This window comes from Corylus avellana, chromosome ca11 (assembly GCF_901000735.1).
Source record: "Corylus avellana chromosome ca11, CavTom2PMs-1.0".
NCBI lineage: Eukaryota > Viridiplantae > Streptophyta > Magnoliopsida > Fagales > Betulaceae > Corylus > Corylus avellana.
In genome coordinates, this window is record NC_081551.1 from 20,721,067 (window position 1) to 20,738,995 (window position 17,929).

General features: G+C 38.5%; 3 protein-coding genes across 5 annotated transcripts; 1 reads left to right on the forward strand and 2 right to left on the reverse strand.

The window, feature by feature from the left end:
- The first annotated feature begins 4,364 nt into the window (after nt 1–4,364).
- On the forward strand, nt 4,365–9,438 carry LOC132165718 (mitochondrial carrier protein CoAc2). 3 transcript variants are annotated; one of them, XM_059576389.1, is made up of 8 exons: nt 4,783–4,867; nt 5,062–5,154; nt 7,674–7,759; nt 7,851–8,058; nt 8,300–8,426; nt 8,531–8,715; nt 8,794–8,916; nt 9,016–9,438. In XM_059576389.1, the coding sequence occupies exons 2-8, from the start codon at nt 5,077–5,079 to the stop codon at nt 9,151–9,153; spliced, it is 945 nt and encodes a 314-aa protein (XP_059432372.1). In that variant the 5' UTR covers nt 4,783–4,867; nt 5,062–5,076; the 3' UTR covers nt 9,154–9,438. The 3 variants fall into 3 exon arrangements, with proteins under 3 accessions (XP_059432371.1, XP_059432372.1, XP_059432373.1); XM_059576390.1 differs by having other exon boundaries at nt 5,062–5,151; XM_059576388.1 differs by lacking the exon at nt 5,062–5,154 and having other exon boundaries at nt 4,365–4,867.
- Nucleotides 9,439–9,724: 286 nt separating this feature from the next.
- LOC132165750 (pentatricopeptide repeat-containing protein At2g15690, mitochondrial-like) lies at nt 9,725–11,710 on the reverse strand. Its single transcript, XM_059576428.1, has one exon. The coding sequence runs from the start codon at nt 11,584–11,586 to the stop codon at nt 10,111–10,113; it is 1,476 nt and encodes a 491-aa protein (XP_059432411.1). The 5' UTR covers nt 11,587–11,710; the 3' UTR covers nt 9,725–10,110.
- A 375-nt stretch (nt 11,711–12,085) lies between these two features.
- LOC132166633 (protein EFFECTOR OF TRANSCRIPTION 2-like) lies at nt 12,086–16,442 on the reverse strand. Its single transcript, XM_059577480.1, has 3 exons — nt 16,117–16,442; nt 15,353–15,721; nt 12,086–13,439 (listed from the first exon to the last, which is right to left on the reverse strand). Exons 1-3 carry the CDS (start codon nt 16,207–16,209, stop codon nt 12,240–12,242), a joined length of 1,662 nt encoding a protein of 553 aa, XP_059433463.1. The 5' UTR covers nt 16,210–16,442; the 3' UTR covers nt 12,086–12,239.
- Between the last annotated feature and the right edge of the window lie 1,487 nt (nt 16,443–17,929).

The window sequence follows — 17,929 nt, forward strand, 5'->3', positions numbered from 1 at the left end:
TTTTAAATTGTTTTTTATTTTTTATATTAGTCACGTAAAAAAGTTTTCCGCTGTGAAGTAGGTGAGGTGTGAAAAAGTAGCATTATTGTTTCTTGTAAGTAAGAAGAAGTTAGGTACCAACACAAGATCAAAATCATAGCTCCCTCGCTCTTCTTATGCGGACATGTCAAAAAAATAAAAATAAAAATAAAAACCATAGTTAATTTCTGTAAGCCACTGGCTAGGCAAACTTTGTAGAAATATTTTCAAAATTAATAGTTAATAAATATTATTGTGTTTTGAAAATCTTTTAAAATTGAAGGTTTTAAAGAGTATTAAATGAGAGAGTTCCACATTGGAAGGAGAGAAAGTGAAATTGGCATTTATAAGGCCCAAACAAACTTTAAGCTATTAAAAAAGCTTGGGTGTATATACATTAGTAGTGTATACGCACGCGTGACATGGGTTGTAGCGTGCTAGTGGCTCCTTGATGATGCACTTGGCATCGGAGCTGTAATCTAATGGTTGATCTTATATAATTAAGATTATTCAATTCTTTTACCATTCTTCTATGTATTTTTTTAATATATTATTAGAGTCTTTGTCTCTTGATAGGATAGAAAAATTTTGAGCTTATTAATTTTGTTTGTGCAAAGCGCAATTAAATACAGAAGTTTTATGAGCTCCATTGTATTTTGGAGAAATATTTGCTGATTACCCTTTTGCATATTATATTTGGTGGGGGCGAATAATTTCTTAAGAAAAGTGACGTTATAACATACCTTATGAGCAATTTCGTTTTTCTATATTTCCCCTATTTCTTTTACAAACTTAACCTTACGGAGATTAGACCAAGGTCCGGTAAACCTCAAAGTTTAGAAAACCCAGACAAAAAGAAATGATTAAAAAAAAAATCAGAAACTAGAATGAAACTCAGACAGGAAAAGATTCTTACACGGTATTTTAATTTTGAGTCCAAACACAAAATATTGAAGTAACGTGATGGAAAGGAAAGGAAAGTCTTCTTTCAGGGGTAAACGGAAGAAATCAATGAAGGACAGTCACCGCAGTTTTTGTTATGGTTTCAACGTACTGTTATACATGGGTTGCTGTTGCATAACTTTTCTGAAAAACTTCTTGTATTAATTATATGATGTTGAAATAAATAACCAAGGGTCTCCTCTATTAAATGGCCCTAATAATATCAAGATTCATGCCGTTGGGCAGCTACTCCACAACTACGCGCTATATTTAGACGATGGTACACAGCTACGTGCTTGTTACAAGGCAAAAATCGAGAAACACCCTTTAGGTCCGGGGCGAAACTACCCTTTGGCTTGGGACATAGGGTGGTTCCTGGCCAAATTTTTTATTTTTTATTTTTATTTTTTATTTTTTATTTTTTATAACTATATCTTTAAAAATTAATTTTTGGCTTCTTTAGAATTTGTTTTTTTTTTTATTTTAATTTTGTCTCCCCAAACAAAACATTATAGTTTCGCTCCTACCTCTAGGGATTCACCTCGAGAACTTTGTATAAGAAGGGACACACAAACTCCAAAAAAAAACTCATTATATAAAATTGTAAGAAAATTCTTAATAGATTAATTTAACACAATTACAGAGACACGGTGTGTTACGTGATTTTTTAAGAAAGGGCCCTTGCATGCGCCAGTGATGTGACTTGGGACATAATTGGGTGCTTGCCAGACAATGGCTTTTCACAAGATCTTTGTCTCAAACATCGATACATGTTGGGAGCCGCATGAAGTAAAATACATCGCCGGACATATATGGGACGAGATGCTAACACCCACGCGTAGTGAAAGCACTACGCTGTCGCTGCATGTTGTCTTGGTCGGTGGCGGCATTACTTCAATTGTGACCAAGTGGCATCGTGTATTAGTGTTGGTGATTCGCTTGAGATTTTGGGTTATATGTGTCTCGGCAGCCGTGCATGAAGTGTGGCATGACGGTCTCAACAACCGTGCATGTGGTGGATAGCGGCACCTTCACAATTATTATGTGGCGGTGGCGTTGCGAGCTTGCTACATGATGATCATAAGGGTGGACAACATTAGGATTTTGAGTTTTCGGATCACCCTAAGTTGCTGTCGACCTATATGGAAGTTATTATTTTTTATGACTTAATTAGAGTAGTATGGTAAATTTGACATTGAGAATAAACCTTTCTTAGGCCCACAAGTATGAAAATATTTATTTGTTGATGTTTAAATTTACTAGTCATATTAATAAAGTTATTCAGTAAATTGATGTGTAATGCAACCTTTACCTAGCTATAGCCAGGTTAAAATTTACTATTTCTACTGTTTTAATTATTCGTATTTTTATATTCCATGCTTTATGATAATAATTTTTTCTAACCGAAGAGAAAATGTGTTTTTTAATTTGGGGTATTTGAAACTTGATTTGGCAATCAATGTGGATAAGCCGCCTGCTCCCACCGAATTGAGTATCCATAGAAGACTACTAAACATGAACGGTATGAGCAATCTAATCGCTTTAAACTGTTTAATGTTGATGAAATCTCATGTCATCAAAGCATCATGAGTTCTATCCTTGAATGCTTTAGGGCCAAAGAATTTAGAGAAATGCTATGTACACTCTCATGTGCACACTATCTAACGTATCAATGAAAATCATTATTAGATTTTGGATGGATCACTATCAATCCAGATTTAATGAAATTAGATCAAAGAATAATGAGGGAATTTTTTATTGGCTATATAGTGAACTCCAAAGGAACTAGGCTCTATTGTCCTTCCTAGTTCCTATAATCCTATAGTTGTGGCGTCTAGAAATATGTAAAATTCCCAAAAGATGCTAAACCCGTGGGAGTACTCATTCTCTACAGATAAAATTAAGAAAAAAGCACTAAAGTTGACTGAATCACCTTAAGACTAAAGATAATTTGATTATGTTTAGAAAAAAATCAAATTCATTATCTTGAACCGCAATCGATTGCGTGAGTTGGTCCTTCAAAGAGAGTTTGGTTATACTTAAGAAAATTCAATTTTATTATCTTGAACGGCAATCTTTGCATTAGTTGGTTGAAGGAATTTAGGGAATTGGTGGAGGTCCTTGTCAATTAAGGTCCACTAATGCATTAACAAATATATTTCTCTCTCTCTCTCTCAATATCACTATATATTTCAACTTTGACCATCTTTCTACCCACTTGTTTGAAATGTTCACTTGAATTTGAAACCTCGAATTCCTTAGAGAAGATGTGCAAGAGAAAGTTTGGGGGTAAAGAATAATTATCTTGAGAGAGAAAAGTGAAAATAATTATATGATAATGTAAAAAAATGAAAAACTTTTTAAAGAAAGAGATTAAAGAATGTTGTGCCAAAAACTGGAAATCCTCCTTTTACTGTTGCTCGATGATTGATCACGCAACAAGTGACAACTTTGAGAGCAGCTGCTGTTCGGTCATGGCAAAAAGGAGGAGGTTTTTGCCACCAATAAGAAGTTGCCACCTAACCCAATCCTATCAAACTTAAGTTTACAAAATAAACACAACTACATCTGATTATTAATTTAAAATATTATTAATCTTAAAAAAAAAAAAAAAAAAAATTGAAGTCCCAAGTCAGGAGAAGCAACCACCCAACAAGGGGTGGCTCACCGGCCACCAAATATGGCCCAGGGGTGGTGAAGAACCCTGAGGCAGGAGTGGCATGAGCCAGATGCAGGGTGGCGACCAAGTGGCCTGAAGGTGGCCTTGAGACCCGTGGCACTGGGTAATGGCAGCCGACCACCCGTGGCACAGGAGTGGCAGCAGACCCACCAAGCCAGTCTGGGGTGCAACTGCGTGCCACCAATTAACTTTGAAAGTGGCAGACCCACCCGAGCCGGATCACGGGGCAACTGCGTGCCACCAGATGGCACAGGAAGTGGCACAGTGCCACCGTGGCTTTGGGAGATGGCATGTGAGCCACCAGGTAACTGAGGAGTGGCCGCCCGACCTCCAGGTGGCTGGGAGTGTGTGTGAGACCTGACTGGCTACAGGTGTGTGTGAGGAGCCACCCCAGGTGGCTTGAGTCAATGGCCTGTGAGACCACCAGTGGCACAGGGGAGTGTGCGGCCACCCCATGGCCTGGGGGTGGCCATCTCTCTCTCTTCTGCGTGGCGGCGGCGGTGGGACTAGGTGGCGGCGGGCGGTGATGGTTGTGAAGGGTGCTGCGTGTCTGAGGTGTGGAGGATGAAGAAATAATCTGGTGTTTTGGTTTTATTTTCTTAACTTGTTCCATGCTGAGGTGTCACATTTACATTGGTGGGCAGAAAATTGGGGTTTTTTGCCACAACCGAACGGAAGTTATTCTCAATATAATATAGTGTTTGTGGAAAAAATAAATTGTGAGACGGTTCTGATTGTAAGATCCTTCGCTGACTTTCAACCTTCGCCCGCCAATAGCATAGTAGGCAAAGTTGAAGCGCAGCCACTTCTGCGGAACTCTGCAGCCAATGCATTGCCATCTTTTACACCAATGGAATCCAAGAAAGCATGAACTTCTCTAATTTGTCAGAATCCCAAAACATATAAAGTCCACAACTTTTCACACCCCAGAGAGACGTTTCTACTTTCAAGTAATCTTTTCCCCCTCCCTGTTACCGTACAGTTCCTTAGCCGACCAGATATCAAGAAACAGCGTCTGAAACTTCTCTCTCCCTCTCTCTGCCATAAAGGGTTGGTGAAATGGGGGGGAAGAGGGAAAAAGGAGAGATGGCCCAGATGGGTATGTTCTTTGATGGGGTTATAGACGCCATGCCAGTGTATGTCAAGGAGCTGGTGGCTGGGGGAGTTGCTGGTGGGATGGCAAAGAGCGTGGTTGCTCCCCTCGAGCGTATCAAGATTTTGTTTCAGGTACAATTGGGTTGGACTTTCTCTTTGGTATTGTTTTCGTTATCATTCTTGGTTTTATTGTACTTGGGGTTTTGGGTTTCTTATTTTTCTTGTTTCGTTCTTTATATTTCTTTTATCTTTGATGGGTTTTTGTCAGAAATGATTCTGGTTTAGGACCTCTTGGTTTGACTACAAATGACTGCGTTTGATTGTAGTTGAATTGAGATTGAATGAGTTCTGAAGATCGTTTGCGTGGGGGCATTTGTTGCAAATATCTTGGAATAACTAATTGGTGTGTGATTGAGGTGGTAATTTATTCTGATCCCCTTTTTCAAATAATTGCTTCAAGTTCCCTCCCCCAATGAAGCGATTATGTGCTTTCTTTGTAATTAAACAGAGGGTTTCTAATATTTATCTATGTATGAGCTGCTCAATCAAGTCCAGGAGATTGTAATTCGAACCATATAATTGAAATGTGCTTTACTAGTTTTGAAGTTATTGGGGGCATATCTCTACTTACTTCACCCATCTTCAGATGATAGATAAAAACTCACCACTTTTAACTTTTAAGGTTAGATCTTTTCTTTCTAGTGACTGTGGGAGGTGGAGTTCAATTATGCCTCTCATCTTTTTTAGTATAATTTAATACTTACTGGTGGATTAGTGAGTCAATGACCTCTCATGTAACCATGAAAAATATTAAAAAAAAAATTCATGTTTAGCTGACTATTATGGACCTGTTATTAGGGATAGCCTCACTCTGGCTTCTACCTAATCATCCATATAATATTTCATTTTCATTTAGCATAAACAATAATGCTGCCTCTGTCTTGCATTGCAGTTTGGGTGCTGCCCAGGCTCCGGTATTAATTAATTATCAATTGAGCTCCATTTGAATAAGGGAACCATAAAATAAAGGGACTAAAAATGTCAGTTGGTCTTTATCATATAACATTTATGAGTAGACTTGAATTCCATTGCTTTTAATTTGGCATTAAACAAGTTTCTTTTTAATGGACTTAGAATGGGAAGTTTAATTGATAAAAAATTTGAGTTTATCACATCTTTGTCACACCCCTGAAGAAAAAATGCACAATAGCTTATGTTTTTACTGATATAATCCTGATATCTGAATTTGTTCTTAGTTTAGTTCAATGTTGTACATATATTACTATTTAGGATTTTGGTTTCTATGGATGGACCTAGCATCTTCCTTATCTGTTACGTGATTGGAAGATGTTTTTTTGCTCAAAACTATATATGCAGCCTTCATGAGTTTATTATTCTCTGTCTTAGCTCTCTTATGGAGTGATTTATGTAGCCTGCATAGATTTGTTTTCCCTTTGTGGCGGGAGAAGGGAGGTAGGGGGAGGAAGGTCGGGCATGGGTTTTTGAAAAGAGAAATGCTACTCAATATTTTCAGAGTCCATCTCCTAACATTCTCTTTGTTCTTTTGTTTTTCATTTTTCATTTTCTTCTTCCATGTGGATGTGAATATGCCACATAAACAAGAATGCTGGGAGATGGACACTTGAAAATGCTGAGTAGCATTTCTCTTCTGAAAATCATGTTTTTGTTTTCCTGGGATGCAGTAATTCATAAGCTGTTCGTAGGAATGAATATGTCCCTGTGACTAAGAAAGTTACGCTTGGAGCTGGTGAAAGACATGGTAACAATACTGAGTTGTTTGAAGTAATTTAAATGGAGGAGGTATTCATTTTTCATTTCTTGTGGTTATATTTTCACATGGCCAATCGTTTACTTTGGGACTTAACTTGACCTGAGAACCTTTATTCATGTTCAATTAGAAACATGGACCCCTACCTTATACCATAAAGTCACCTACCAATTGTAATGTGCCAGACCATGCTTGATTGCAAGAGGTTCGGGCCACATGCCCAAGTTAACTAAATAGAACCCTAACCTTTCCTATATCAACTCAGGTATAAATGTCATGGTTTATTTCAATACTTTTGCTTTATCTTCTTATTTTCTTGCTTATAGCATGTCCCTGATTCTGTTGGTTTGTTCTAAGAATAAACTTCTAGGATTTTGTGACTGTACCTAAACAAATACTTCCCAATCATTTTGGTAAAACTTTTGGTTGGAAATTAAGAAAATACTTTTAAGAATGTTCTTCATGAAAGTATTTCCAATTTACTGATTTAGATTATGTATTGCATGAAAACCCAGTAACTTCTCACCCACTCATAGTGGTTCAGAGTATTATGTTGGATATTTATAGAAAATATCTACTAGTGTATTGGATGATTTTGGTTGAAAATGTGATATATCTTCAATTCAGATAGTTGGGGCCATTGTCTGGTGTAATGGTAAAGTTTCAGGCAGCCAAGCATGAGTGTGCATGAGTTTGAGTCTTAGGAGCTGTAATTCATGCAAAAAATGTTGAAGGATAGGGCCATGTTCAATCCACCCCTCTGAGGATCCCACTCAGGATCTGTTTGTTAACTATCAATTGAAAAAGTGATTTTAGGCCCCGAAATCAATTTTAGAGGAAGCATAAAAGTTGGCTCTTATGAAAGTTGTTTTTTTCAAATAAATGGGTTAAAAAAAGTTGCCTTTTGGGTTAGGTTACCAAACATCAGCTTTCCGCTTATATGCCTACTTAGGTGGGACTACCATTAGGTGATTATCCTTTTCCCTGATTGGGATAGCGGATCAGCAATTCTAGCATTGATTTCTCCCTTGGGGAATATGAACTCTGTACATTTCTAGCTTTATACTGCCACTACAGATGGGATTTGGTCCAATAATAAATAGATCATCCTTGAAAATTAAAAGAGAACTTATTTATGATCCCTTTCAGACCAGACAAGCAGAATTCCGGAGCATAGGGCTGTTTGGTTCCGTTAAAAAGATTGCAAGGACAGAAGGGGTTATGGGTTTCTACAGGTGGATCCCTGAGTCATTCTTATTTTTGTGAGGTTGTTTCTGAACCATTTTGTTTGTGAACAATTATTTATTTTGTGGTATTTGTTTTCAGAGGGAATGGGGCTAGTCTTGCTCGAATTGTTCCCTATGCAGCACTGCATTACATGACTTATGAGCAATACCGCAGATGGATAATACTCGCTTTTCCTGACATGGGGAGAGGCCCTGTGCTTGATCTCGTGGCTGGATCATTTGCTGGAGGAACCGCTGTGCTCTTTACCTATCCTCTTGATTTAGTTCGGACTAAATTAGCTTATCAGGTAAGTAACTAAAAAGAAAATAAATGTAAACTCCATCCTCCCCTCTCATAAATGACTTGGAGTCATTGGAGAGGCGCCCAACTCCTTTGGCCTGTCTTCTGGGGGAGATCATCGTTGCAGCAGATCCTCTCGTGTGTGCTTTGTTCAATAGTCCCAGCACTTCAATGAATTTTGAAAGGGATTAGTTGTTCTGTCTTCTTACTTGAGAAAAATGTCAAATAAATTGTATTTGGCAATGCAGGTTGTTGGTTCATCAAATTTGAATGCTCAATCGGTACCTAAAAATGAAAAGGTTTATAAAGGAATTCTTGATTGTTTCTCGAAGACTCGTAAAGAGGCTGGGTTTAGAGGTCTCTATCGTGGTGTGGGTATGCATCTCTAAACTCCTTGGATCAATTACTGCGGTCATTCTGTGTTTCTGTGGTTAATATCATCATGAGGTTTTTACACTGAACATGTGAAACATTGTCAGCTCCATCACTCTATGGAATTTTCCCCTATGCTGGTTTGAAGTTCTACTGCTATGAGGAGATGAAACGCCATGTCCCTCAGGAGCACAAGAGCAGTATTATTGTGAAACTTGTATGTGGATCTGTTGCAGGTTTATTGGGTCAGACCTTCACATATCCTCTTGATGTTGTCAGGAGGCAAATGCAGGTTAATTACTTAAATGATCTTCTGAATAATACTTTAAAGTGGAACATCAGCTGTAAATTTGAACAAGCATCATAACAGGTTCAACGACACTTGGCGTCTAATAGTGCCGAGATAAAAGGAACAATAGAAACCCTTGTTATGATCTCTCAAAAGCAAGGATGGAAGATGTTATTCTCAGGGCTAAGCATCAACTACTTGAAGGTGGGAAACCTAGTCATTTTGCTTTCTCTATCATATCTTTCTTTCTTTTTTTTTCTTTTTTTTTTTCTGGGTAATGGAGTTTTGGTACATCTACTGCAGGTTGTACCATCTGTAGCCATTGGGTTTACTGGTTATGATCTTATGAAATCATGGCTGAGAGTTCCACCACGAGATGAACCTGATACGGAAGTGGTATCTGGCACAAGAACTGGCACTCCAACGTCATTTCACTCTTGATAACAATTCTTACCCATTTTTGCTTTGAGCAGTTTTCTACACAACTACACAAGTCATCAGGAGCTTCACAGGCCCTTTTTTCTTCTTTACATTTCCATTCTTTCAAGCCATACAATAATAGCGCACAATGTATAGTCCATCCCTCCGAAAAGACAGACCTCCTTGAAGGTCTAATTCTTACAGATTTCTTAAGAGGATAATCCTTAAAATAGTGGACATCATTGATTTGACATTCAAATCATTTGAAGAGGTAATTGAAAACTAGGAGGATGATATTCATGTTCATGTCCAGGAACAGCAAATGCATATTATGATTTCAAGCACTCTTGTAACTCGGTAAAGAATATTATCATTTCAGCACATCTCTAATTGATCAAATACTTCCATTAGATGTAAGTGTGTAAAGCATTTCACGATGCCAAAGTATCATATGATAAATGAAAATAACTTCTATAAGAACTTGGGATAACCAGGTCATTTGTGCCCTCTAATAGGAGATAAACACCTTAGCGTTAAACACCAAAAGTGATTAAGATGAAAACACTAGATCTTACACTATTCTAATTGGGTTCTCCTTTGCTGAACGCCACCATCCCCATTCATCCACCGAACGTCACTGACGAACAACAACCCCTGTTTGAACAAACCCATATCGTAATATGGACACCCTTATTGAAACAAAGAGAATGCTTCAGGAAAAATCTGAGCTTGAAGAGGCTCATGACGAATTGGTCAATTATGTAACTTGTTCCCAGTAAAAGGTAACTGAATCTCAATACAAACGTAATGTACAATGAAAACATCATTACATTTACAACCTAATCTCCGACCAAAATTTCTTTGATTTCCTTGCTGCAGCAATGGGAATTACATTTAGATGGAACTTCAATTTTATATTGGGGAAAAATCTAGCAGCATATCCACGAGAGGAGCATTAACATCAAGGTCTTAATACCTTTACCAGTAATCCCCACAAGAGCACTTGCCATCCTTGAAATGATGGAACCGCTTGTTATCCCTTACAATCAACTCTCTCCCAACAATTTTTGACATAATCTTTATTGCATTGTGGCAGTCACCGCAGATCCTTAGATTCTTCATGATCCTAAGCGTCGTCCTTGGTGGAGTACTAATCAGACCATAAGCAATCGCCAAACGCTCACTGTGATACATCAAGGCCTGTTCTTTTGCCTCCTGATCAATGTCATGAAGTACGTATCTTGTATCTGGCACATAACCCGCTTCCTTCATCTGCCCATTCAGACCTTTCAATTTCTCATATGCCTCTCCCTTGTAAGCGCCGGTGCACCGGTACTCGCTCAACCTATTCTTCTCCTCAAGCATATTAGTTGCAGACTGCTTCTTCCGTGGAGGAGTTGGAATTTTATCAGCAATGGCCTTTGAAGGATCAAGGCTAACTGATAACTCCTTGGCATGGTCTTCAAGTTCCATATCTCCATGAATTCTTGCATAATGCCTAAGAGCCTCCCAAACCTCCGCTGTAGGCTCAATCGGCATTTTCTCAATGAACTCTTGTGCTTCATTCAAATGACCAGACCTCCCAAGAACATCAATAACCCCTAGATAATGCTCAATCCCGGGAACAATTCCGTACTCATTCTTCATCGATTCAAAGTGTACTAACCCTTCTCCCACTGCTTCTGCACTAGCACACGCTGCTAAAACCAGCACAAAGGTCTCGCCATTGGGCTGCAACCCGGCTTTCCTCATCTCTTCAAACAACAACAACCCATTATTCCCCTGCCCATTGACTGCATACCCATTAATCATCAAATGCCACGAACTCACATTCCGGTCACGCATTCTATCAAACAATCTGCGTGCATCTCTCATACTCCCACACCTCGCGTACATTTCAATCAATTTGTTATTCAATTCAACCTCACCACGAAAAGGAGACTGTTTCAAGAACTCATGCACCCTCTTCCCAGCCTCGAGGGACTTCGAATTCCCACAGGAATCCAACAACGCACAGAAAACACCATAATCAGCATCAACACCTCGACCCATATGCTCCACAACCTCTTCAACCTTACCCTCCTCGCACAAACCCATCAAATCAATACTTGGTTGGTCACCGCGCAATGGTTCGCCGCCATTTTCATTGTTTAGCCGATTACTGTTCATTTCTCGCTCATTCGAGTGGCTCTCCTTGTTGTTCTGTGAAGGGTCAGGGCGGGATTTGTACTGGGTGTTGGACCGAGTGCTGGCACTTTGGCGGTAAGATACCCCACCACTGCGGCGGCGATGGACCCGGGGGTTGTGGTCATCGGGGAGCGCGTAGGTGCAGAGAGGTCTGAATGGGGCGGGGCTGAGAGGGAGCTGGGCCGGAGGTCGCGAAGTTATTCGAGGTTTCCAGTGGGAAGAGATAACGGAGTTTCCGGACCGTTGAAGAGATATCATAGTAGCCATTGACTGGCACTTGAAAGTACAGAGCACCGCTTCCCCGTGGTGCGACGCAGATATAATAGTGCTTTCCTTTCTCAGAAGAAACTTGGAAATTTTGATCCAACGACAGGTCGTTAGTTAGGGTAAGAAGGGCTGACAATAACGTTCTGTTTGTTAACGAGTTCTGCCTAATTTTTTTTTTTTTTTTTTTGATGTGAAATAAATGTCAAAAATATTTTTGTATTTTTAATAGTGTTCTGCGTTTGAATTATTTGTTCATATTAAAAAAAAAAAAAAAAAAAAAAAAACCAAAAATAGCAATTTCATGTAATATTCATGATTAGGTTTACTCTCACAAAGCTATTCTCAAAAACATTGATAATTCATTGACTAAATATTTCAGGAAAAATTCTTGGAGAAGCACTTAGCTTAAACACAAAATGCATTTGGTTTAGAAAGCCGGGTAAACACATTTTTAAAACTTTTAGTCAATCATTTTACATACAACTCTAAAACACAAAAGTTACTGTGAATGCCCTAAAGGGAGACGAGCTACAATATTATTTGAAGGGCATGTACTTAAGGATACAAAGAGAGCTACAATATGTATAGTTAATTGAGTACATTAAACAAGACCTCCTCTGGAAGTCCATCTCTAATTTTGTAATTTCAGAGAATTAGACTCTTCTCCCCTTGTGCTGCTCACACCTCTTCCTACCATAAGCAGGAGTCCTCATACAGGTAGATCCGTTCTGCAAGGTAACACCACATGAGAGAAAAGTTATTCCAGAGCCAAGCCCAGAGAAGGAACTACCGGCCCTCATGCCTTTGTGCTGCCAACACCTTTTATTTCCTTCCACTGGCTGCCTTCTGCACAGAGAACCATCGTGTAAGGCTGCTCCACAAGTGGAGGCATTATAAGAACTGAATTCCAAACCCTTATCAGATACATGGGACTTGTCTTCTGCTGCTAACATGGGGACCAACCCATTAACTCTCAGCCCTTTGTGCTCTTCACACCTGACTCTTCCTCTAGCAGGCTGTCTTGTACAGAAAAGCCCATGATCTAAATTCACCCCACATATAGTGTTGCAGCTTTTGCTGACAACAAACTTCTCTGGGGAAGCTCGAGGTTGCACTATTCCAGGTTTGCGCATTGCAGATGAATTCGGGTTTCCTTCCATAGCTGACTCAGCAATGGATCTAATTATTCTCATACCTTTGTGTTCGTCACACCTTTTCCTCCCCTGAGCCGGCTGCCTTCTACAAGCAGAGCCATCACTCAAGAGGACTCCACATATAGGAGTAAAGTTCTCACTAACAGGACGCTTAAATGCAACCAGTGGACACTTTGCTGTGTCATTGTGACTGTAACCCTCTCTGTCATCAAGATTAGTGGAATCTGAGCCAATTGTGCTCTTTGATTTACCTTCTGTAACCAAGGTTGGGATGAACCCAGTAATTCTCATCCCTTTGTGTTCAGCACACCTCTTTCTTCTCACAACCGGTGGTCTTCTACAAACGGAACCATCACTTAAGACCACCCCACAAAAACTAGTGTTGTCCTCAATAACACCACTTCTATCCAGTACAAGCCTAGGCTGCGATCTACTAAATTTGAAAACTCCTGATAGGAAATTGTAGCTCTCTTCATCAGCGTGAGTGCTTGCTTTGATTCTAATGCCCACTTGCTTCTGATCAAATAGCAGAAGTTTCCTGACAATATTAGAAAATTGGATAGTTTTTGAAGCATCTTTCTTAAGTTTCAAAAGGATATCATATTGTCGCCGTGCACCATTACTGCTTAAGTTCCATGCATAATCAAATCTGTTGAGCAGCTGGGCTTCTTTTTTCTCAGCATCGCTCTTGCTCTCCGTCTGTTTAACAAGCAAGAAGGAAAAGAGGATTTGTTGAAATAACCATATTACAAGAAAATTTTGCATCAGACCTGCTTCCATACAAACATACATACATTGGTAGGTACATACTAGGTACGTACATACATAAATACATGCAGACGCATAACAACTCATTTAGCATAATTCATCCACATGTAAGTAGCATATGCATGGTTAAGTGTGTGTAGAATGTGATTATGCACTGGATATTTTCATGCTTATATGTAGGTCTACACTGTGGCTTATGTGACGATATAAAAATAAGAGAAAAGTATACAAACCCCCTCAAACTACTACCTCATTGTCAATGTCCCTCAAATAATTGATTGAGTCAATGCCCACCAATGACAAAAATACCCTTCATAAAAATTAAATATAAAAATTATTTAAAAAAATAAGAAGAAGAAAAGAGGAGAAGGAGGTTCTTTGGCCAAAATGGAGGTGGCCGAACCACCCCAAGGTTTCAATGTCCAAGATGCAGCACTGTAGACACAAAATAGCGCTACTTCAATAACTACCTCAACCAACCTAGGCATGCCTGTGAGAACTGAGAACTGTTCTTGTGGGTGTTGGGAGACGAAAGAACAAGCACTTAGCCAGAGTAGCAATGAGAAAAACAAAAGCCCCCAGACTCGGCCAACCACCAGCTTCTCTAGTGTGCTGAATCTTCAATCGCTTCCAATGTCTTCGAAGAAAATGGGACACTCCTAAAATTTGGTCCTGAAGCACCTCTTTGTGAATCAATGGAGACCATTCTTAATGTATGAGACCATAAAAGATGTGTTGAGATGGATTTTGTAAATGTTGAACGAAATGAAGAGCCCCCTTCCTCGTGTATATTTTCCATGACAGCTTCCAATAATAAGGGGAATCCATTTACTTGAAAATATTGGCAAAGGGGCTTGAACGTCCACTTTTTTTTTTTGGCGACATTGACAATTTTTGGTAATTTGGGAGAGACATGAACTCAATCAATAGTTTGGGAGCTGACGTTGACAATAAAAAGTCGTAATTTGAGTAGGGGCATGTGTACTTTTCCCTAAAAATAATTAGACGTATGACTAATAGGAAAATAACAAAATTATTGATAATAATCTTCCTGTAATTATGGAAATGTTCACCACTCATTCCTTAAGAGTCAGCGACAGCAATAAATACTCCATAACCAATGACATCTGATGTAGAATTTCAACGAAAGATCCTAGGGTTCACAAAATAAGGCTTCGGGTTTGGAAAAGATATGGGAATTGGTGATATTTGTTTGGAAATTAAGAGCTCAAAGAATTTGTTAAAAAAGAAAAGAAAAGGAAAAACATCACACCTTCTAGGATATGAGACGCCCATCAAATTCTGATTATACGTGCATAGTAATAAAACTATCACTACAAGTATATAACTTCTCAAATAACCCTAGTAACAATTTGTCTTGAATCCTCGACGCACTAATCTGGACCATGCATTATCATTACTAAAAGACATAAAAAAAATTATATATAAAAAATAATAATAATAATAATAATAATAATAATAATAATAAAACCTTACTAATCAAATCAAATCAAAATTTGACAAATACTAATAAAAAACCAGCTGATCCCACCAAATAAAAGCTTGAGGTTGATAAATCTGACATTTGTTAATTCTCCTATACTCCTATAAACTTTAACTGGCCGGTTTCTATCAAATCTCTAGCAGCTGATCACACATGAACAGACTATTTCAAGATCATAATTCTTCAAGAATTGAAGCTTACGATCATTTAACGTACATTATAGGGCCAAAATTCATCTAGCTTTGTAAAGTCGTTCTGTTCACAAGATTGCCCTCTTCTTTCTACAAAATGCAGTGCCCATGAAAAGAAAACCAACAAAACCAAGCAACGATGTACTTACAGGAACCCATCGAAACACAATGGGGTAGCCATTTGAAAATATCTCCTCAAAAAATCCAGGCCTTTTCTGGAGACACACACTCTTAGAGTCATTTGGGCCACCATTGAAACAGCTATTGCCCAAGTGAGCACCTGTCCGGCCATACTGCTGGAGTCGCGTCTTAACATTGTCTGCCTGACCAAGGTAAGTCACGATCACGCGGTCCGGGTCAAGCTTGCTGATTTCACGCCCCAACCCCGTCCGAGATACAGCAATCCCAAGCTCATACACTCCTGGACCAGAACTTTTGGGCAGGTTGTGAACTCTATACTTTGTAGCTCCTTCCTTTCCCAGTAAACAGTCTTCCCAATCGGAAGGACCAACAAGAATCTAAACAAGTTGAAACACGCACAATGAGCCCAAAATGAAAACACTACACCAAAAAGATTTACACACACAATGAACACTAACGTCTGCTCTCAACATGTTTGTTGATATCTTTAAGAGAAGGAGAAAAAAAGAAGTCCAAGACAATCAAGGTTCCAAAATACAATTTTCAACGTGTAGGCCAAGAAATTTAAGAAAGCCAGTACTTGAAATATGGTTTAGAGCTACAGAAACATATAGACACACCTAAATTTCACTCCCAATTTCGTAGATTAACATGTTTAAAGATTCACATGAATCCGTGTTCTGGGCAAGTCGAACTCAAATTTAAAACTGATATGAAAAACACAAAGCAAAACACACATTCACAAAGAGAGAGTGTGTTTTGAAGACTGAACCTGCCATTTGGAGAAGACGGAGTCGTGCTTGGTGCGCTTATAGTCTTCCCTCTTCAACCTGGGGGCAGCAACGGACAAATCGGTTGTTACCATTCTGGTTGGCCGTCGAGAAAATGACCGTTATTCACGCCGTTTTGTAGCCACCGAGATATTGTTGTCGTGGGGACCAAATTGACATCGGAAATTACTCGATATCGTAGAGCCGGTAGAGGTCCTCCGTCCGCCTGAATGATTGCGTTCAGAGTCAGACTTTGGAGTGACTTCACGCTCTTTTCAACTTGAGCAGGTTTCCTCTTGTCGTTGTTCGGCCCCGCCCCTTTTCCCTCTATGGCTTTTAGAAAAAAAAAAACTTTAGCAGATTCTTCTTTTTTCTTTTTCTTTTTACTGTTGCTAGTGCGATTAACCAATTAATTTTGGGGAAACTTCCATTTAAACCTTAAAATTTCGTTCATTTTGAGAAAACTCTTCAAATTTTTATAAACTCTCAATACTCATTTCGAGAAGACTTCCAAATTTTAAAAACTTTTAATTTCACCCTGAAATTTTTAATTTGATACAATGTACCTCATTTGTTAGTTTTAAATAATTAAAAGTGATGAAATGACTTTTATACTCTTGATTTTTTTTATAAAATTTTAAACTTACCTTTATTTTCAAATTAAAAATTAAAAAATAATAATATTATTATTATAAATAAAAAAAAAATCACAAGGTGACCCAACTTGTGACCTTTTTTTCTTCATTTTTTCATTTTTTTTAAAAGATAATAGAAGGGTAATATGGTCTTTTTAGGAGTTTCCGTTAGGGTTTAACGGCAACAATTGACGGAGGGAATAAATTGCATCAAATTGAAAGTTTGAGGGGTGAAATTGAGAGTTTTTAAAATTTAAGGAGGTCTTCTCAAAACGCATCGTAGTTCATGAGTCCTTTATAAAGTTTCCCTTCAATTTTTTTCAACTTAGTCTATAAATTTATCTTATATTTTAAAATGTGAAATATATCATTAATGTGTGTTTGAGACATATTTTTATTTTTTGTTTGAAAATAATATTAATGTGACATAAAAGTAAAAATTATTTTTATGTTTTGAGTTGTTTATTACTGTATATGTTTCGAGAAGGAAAAAAAAAAAGAAAAAAAAGGACACAAATAAACATAAACGGTAACTTTTATTACAAGTCCATTATGTTGTCGTCTACATGACACTGATCATGTTAGTTATTAAACTGAGGTCGCGGTCCACATGGCACCAACGCTTCCACTTAATGGCCCTGGCTCGCCTCTTTCACCCTACCTCCTCACCCACACCAATGACGCCAACCACCTCATTCCCTCTTCAACTTTAGTTCCAAAGTTTTCACCATGTGTGCCGCCGCGACGTTGTGGGTGGCACTAGTGTCTAACATGACATAATTGAATACCTTGTGGAGTTGGCTTCAATAGGAACATACATAAGTTCTAAAGGCGTCTCAGTTTGAAGAGCATTCAATTGGAGTTGGAATGAGTTTACTCTGGCTTGAGGTTCCCCATCCAACTCCTCTTGATTCTCTTCAATGACAAGGGCATTCACCTTCTCTTTCTTAGAATATGATCATCTATTTCATTTAAAATTGAGAGGAGCTTATTAGGCAAAAAAAAGTGTTAAAATTATGACAAATTGTACTCATCTTTTAAAAAATGGAACAATATTATCCCACTTTTTGCTTAACCGACACCTCTCCATTTCATTTGAAATAAAAGAGGATCCTATTTCCTCTTTTGTTGGGCACTCCCTTGCTCGATTGGGATCGTTGCACATAGAGCAACCGAAATT

Coding starts and splice junctions, on each gene's coding strand:
- LOC132165718 (XM_059576388.1), top strand. CDS start 4,700: ATGGGGGGGAAGAGGGAAAAAGGAGAGATGGCCCAGATGGGTATGTTC. Junction 4,868..7,673: donor GTATCAAGATTTTGTTTCAG/GTACAATTGGGT, acceptor GATCCCTTTCAG/ACCAGACAAGCAGAATTCCG. Junction 8,917..9,015: donor TAAGCATCAACTACTTGAAG/GTGGGAAACCTA, acceptor CATCTACTGCAG/GTTGTACCATCTGTAGCCAT.
- LOC132165750 (XM_059576428.1), bottom strand. CDS start 11,586: ATGGCTACTATGATATCTCTTCAACGGTCCGGAAACTCCGTTATCTCT.
- LOC132166633 (XM_059577480.1), bottom strand. CDS start 16,209: ATGGTAACAACCGATTTGTCCGTTGCTGCCCCCAGGTTGAAGAGGGAA. Junction 15,722..16,116: donor CCGTCTTCTCCAAATGGCAG/GTTCAGTCTTCA, acceptor CAACTTGTTTAG/ATTCTTGTTGGTCCTTCCGA. Junction 13,440..15,352: donor TTGTGTTTCGATGGGTTCCT/GTAAGTACATCG, acceptor CTTGTTAAACAG/ACGGAGAGCAAGAGCGATGC.